Source organism: Phytophthora infestans, genomic scaffold (assembly GCF_000142945.1).
Source record: "Phytophthora infestans T30-4 supercont1.28 genomic scaffold, whole genome shotgun sequence".
Lineage (NCBI taxonomy): Eukaryota > Oomycota > Peronosporomycetes > Peronosporales > Peronosporaceae > Phytophthora > Phytophthora infestans.
Window position 1 is genome coordinate 681,345 of NW_003303731.1, and position 4,005 is coordinate 685,349.

Here is a 4,005-nt window from a genome sequence, read left to right on the forward strand (position 1 = left end):
AGGTTACAGCGCGCTACAGTTTTTAATGGTAAAATACATGTATTTAATAGTTGGGCTATCCGACCTTGTTGAAGTTGTTCAGCCGCCGTCGGCAAAAGTCTATTTACACCGGTCGTTGCTTGCAGGAAAAACCCCGTCGAATATTGCCTCGAAGTCATCGGTCCGCCGTCGGCAAACGACGAACCTTGTTTTGCCGACGACGGGGCCTCAGTCAACACCATCCTTACGTACATGTAATGGACATTCCATTGGGATTTCCAACGTAAGTTACTCTACATGGACCTTGTAGACGTATCCGACGGCGGAACAGAGCCTCACTAAAGCTTTCATTCTTAGCAACGACCTCGTTTGCCATTTTCATTTATACATTCGTACGCAAACCCCTCATATCATTCGCCCCAGACAGCAAGCGATGTCCAAGCGCTCTTTAACTTTATCGAAGCTGCCCGTGACGATTCTCACGGGCTTCCTTGGAAGTGGGAAAACGACGCTGTTGAATCACTTACTAACCGAAAACCACGGGAAAAGGTTCGCAATCATCGAGAATGAGTTCGGTGAAGTGGGCGTGGACGACCAGCTTATTTGCCAAGTCACGACTCCAGACGACATCGGTGGAGGCGACTCCAGAAGCCGAAAGTTCAATATGGGTGAGGAGATTCTGACTATGAACAACGGCTGCATCTGCTGTTCCGTACGAGGCGATCTCGTTCGACTCATTGCACAGATCCTCAAGCGCAATGGGGACCGTAGCCAGCTGGATGGGATTATCATCGAGACCACCGGGATGGCCGACCCTGGTCCCGTTGTGCAGACGTTCTTTGCTGAACCATTGGTGGCGGCGACGTGCGAGCTTGACGGAATCATCACAGTTGTCGACGCGAAGCACATTTTGCAGCATCTCCGTCCTGGAAACGGGGTGGAATACGAGTGCGAAGAGCAGATTGCTTTTGCAGATCGCGTCCTGCTGAACAAGACGGACCTGGTGAGTTCGACCGAGCTCAAGGAGGTTCATTATCGCATTCGCGACATCAACAGCGCCGTGTCTGTCATTAAGTGCCAACACTGTCGGGTAGATCCCGCTCTGCTTCTCAACGTCAAGACTTTCGATCTCGACTCCATTCTGAAGAGACAACCCGACTTCCTTAAGGTCAAAGAAACCACCCACGCTCATGGAGATGACACTGACCATGAGCACAAGCACGGCCATGAACAAAACGTAGAGCTGCATCACAGTGGAAACAAACGCAAGCACTCACTGGTGACCTCGGTGGGCCTCAGTCTTCCCGACCCGATCCTTGTGGCGCTGTTGGAAGATTGGATCGACGATATCCTGGATACGGAAGGTGACGATCTGCTTCGTTATAAGGGCGTGGTGAACGTCGCCGGTATCGATAAGAAGTACGTTTTTCAGGGCGTACACACGCTGTTCAACGGTCGGTTCGCTGACAATTGGGCTCCAGGCGAGAAGCGCGAGACGCGGTTCGTTTTCATTGGTAAAAACCTCGACCGCCAAGCGCTGACTGAAGGTTTCCTGGCATGTCGAGCTACAACAGACCTTCGGTTCCGAGTAGGAGACCGGGTCATGGCAAACACTGGCGATCAAGGTTTCCAGGCTGGTACCATTGTACAGCTCTGGGAACAGGGCAACCCGTACGCAATTCAGCTCGACTGCGGCCGGAAAATATGGGCTCCAGTGGATGAGATTGGGCTTGTACGAGCGCTGGGGGAGGCTCAACAGGAGAAGACTAGACAGCCTCTCACAATGATCCAAATACTGGCATAAATAGTGAAAAGTTGCGAGCTCACGTCTCAGCCTGTATATTTAAAGCCAGCAGCCCTGTAACTACGATGAAGAAGAAGTCAACTACTACTGTAGTAGTAGTACTGTAGTGCTATTAATTCGTAGTACATACACAGTACCTGTTCGTCTATGATATGATTACCAGACCTCGTACTGGCAATGCAATCGTGCCCCAATCCGTGCAATTTCTTCTTCACAAGGAAGGTAGGTACTAATAGCGGGTTCTAAGTATTATTTTAAGCTGATTAATATACAGCAGTAGCCTCATTAGCTGGAAAATTTCGGGCGAAAAGTGGGCAAATTTCGGATGTCAGACAAATTTGAGCTCGATCAAATTCACTTGTTTCGCTAAAGTTTTCTTAAGGGAACACCAGTTTGAAGATGTAAGCGTAGTGATGGGGTTCTGGTGCCTTAGGTCCCAGTGGCTGTCGAGCTGTGGCTAGTAAAGAGTCTCAGTTTCAATACAAAAATTAGCTTTATGGTGTACCCATACTTCGGTACCCTGATTTTCGTTGAACTGCATCTCGTGTTCGGCAGCAAGTCACGCAGTAATGTATACATGTAGGAGCCGCGTTTGTGTATAGTTTGATGCTTATGATAAAGAAGCTATTAATGCAAACATAAGATACAATACCGAGTCGTCTCATCACCTATAGCGGGGTGTACCCCACGGTTACATGAAGTGTGACTTGTGTGACTAGTCACTCTTTGGGATATCAGGGGCATAGCTTCATTATAGGTAGCTTATAGTTTGTAAATGATAGCGCTTGGATAGTTGGTTACTAGGAATATTTTTCGTCGCGCTTGGTTACATGTCACATGTTTTAATACGGTCGACATCAGGAAGAAGATATTGAGCGCGGCGATTTTTTCGGTGAGCGGGATCCACGTTTAAGAGATGACAGTTTTTACGCTGCAAACGTTCAACTAGCTTTGGCTGTCGGTGCGAGACTATCTAGTCGTAACCTACAACGTCGGGGGAGATCTGAAATCAGCGGAAAGGATGCATTCTTCAAGACGCTAGTCCCATTGCACGTGGGAAACCCTTAGTAAGAACTTCAGAATTCTCACGGCTACGTTTACAGACACAGTGACAAAGCTCATACGGTTTTTGTCACCAAACCTGGACGTGAAAAATCACGTCGAGGCGCAGGCGGAGCTTACGACAATGCAATTAGCATTAACGTCTGGGTACATGTTCAAAAGCTTCCCATGCGCATTATGCACCGTGGGCGTCACGTCCTAGCCAAGCTGGCGCTTTGGAGGAAGTACTCAAGAAAACGGTAAGTATTACAGTGGCAAACACCACCTATACGGCCTTAAAGTGAGGGTGTTCGTCAGTCATGCCCTTCGCAATCAACTGCTTTAATCACGCAAAAGGGGTTACGCATGATTTGTCGATGTTCAAAGAAAAACAAGTCATTCTATTTTGGACGAATGCCTAAGCTGCTAGGAGATGAACAATTCGAAGACGTTAGTAAACAATCATTATGATCAGTGGGTATAAAGGTACAGCACATTATCTACGAAGTATCCATCCCAAAAATGGAAAGAATTTGACTCGCTCAGATCTTGTAAAAAAAACGACAAGATTTCTAGTGATCGGGTTATTGTGAAAAATTATTTCGGACATTTGAGCCAGTTATGGAAGAATATTATCACTTATCCGACCCCTCTTAAGTTTAGTATGAGCATTAATGGCCAATCTTCTATTATATAGTTCTGGGTAGCCAATCATATCCAAGTAATATGTCAGTCTTGACCAATCAATCCTTGAAGGGTTAGGCTGGTCATATAAACTCCGTATCAGGTCCGAGAGGCACGGACAATATAGTAAGATGCCGGCGTTTATCCGACTGGCGTAATCACTTCGATACATTCGACTAAAATTACCGCTTTCTAAAATATGTTAATTAGCTGCACTTTGTAGAAAGCAATAAAGTCACCAGGCTGCTCTACAGTGAGGGCTGACGGCATAGTGGCGGATCGGTGTTGTATTAATAAGCAGCTCTATTAATACGTAGTACTTGTATTAATACATGCATCAGTCTCCGCGCATCAGTACCGCCGCTAGTAGATACTACGTATTACGGAGCTGTACATCTGTCCAGACTTCGTACAAGTGCCGGTACAGTACATGAATTGCATTATAGTATAATGAAGTATTGGCTGCCAGTGCCAACACACGCGCAGTATATGCGCCG

The 4,005-nt window shown here is 46.9% G+C and overlaps 1 protein-coding gene across 1 annotated transcript; it reads left to right on the plus strand.

Annotated features, from left to right (window-relative positions):
- Positions 1-412: 412 nt before the first annotated feature.
- On the plus strand, positions 413-1,783 carry PITG_13231 (cobalamin synthesis protein, putative; the record flags this gene model as incomplete). Its single annotated transcript, XM_002899846.1, has 1 exon — positions 413-1,783. One exon carries the CDS (start codon positions 413-415, stop codon positions 1,781-1,783), a length of 1,371 nt encoding a protein of 456 aa, XP_002899892.1.
- Between the last annotated feature and the right edge of the window lie 2,222 nt (positions 1,784-4,005).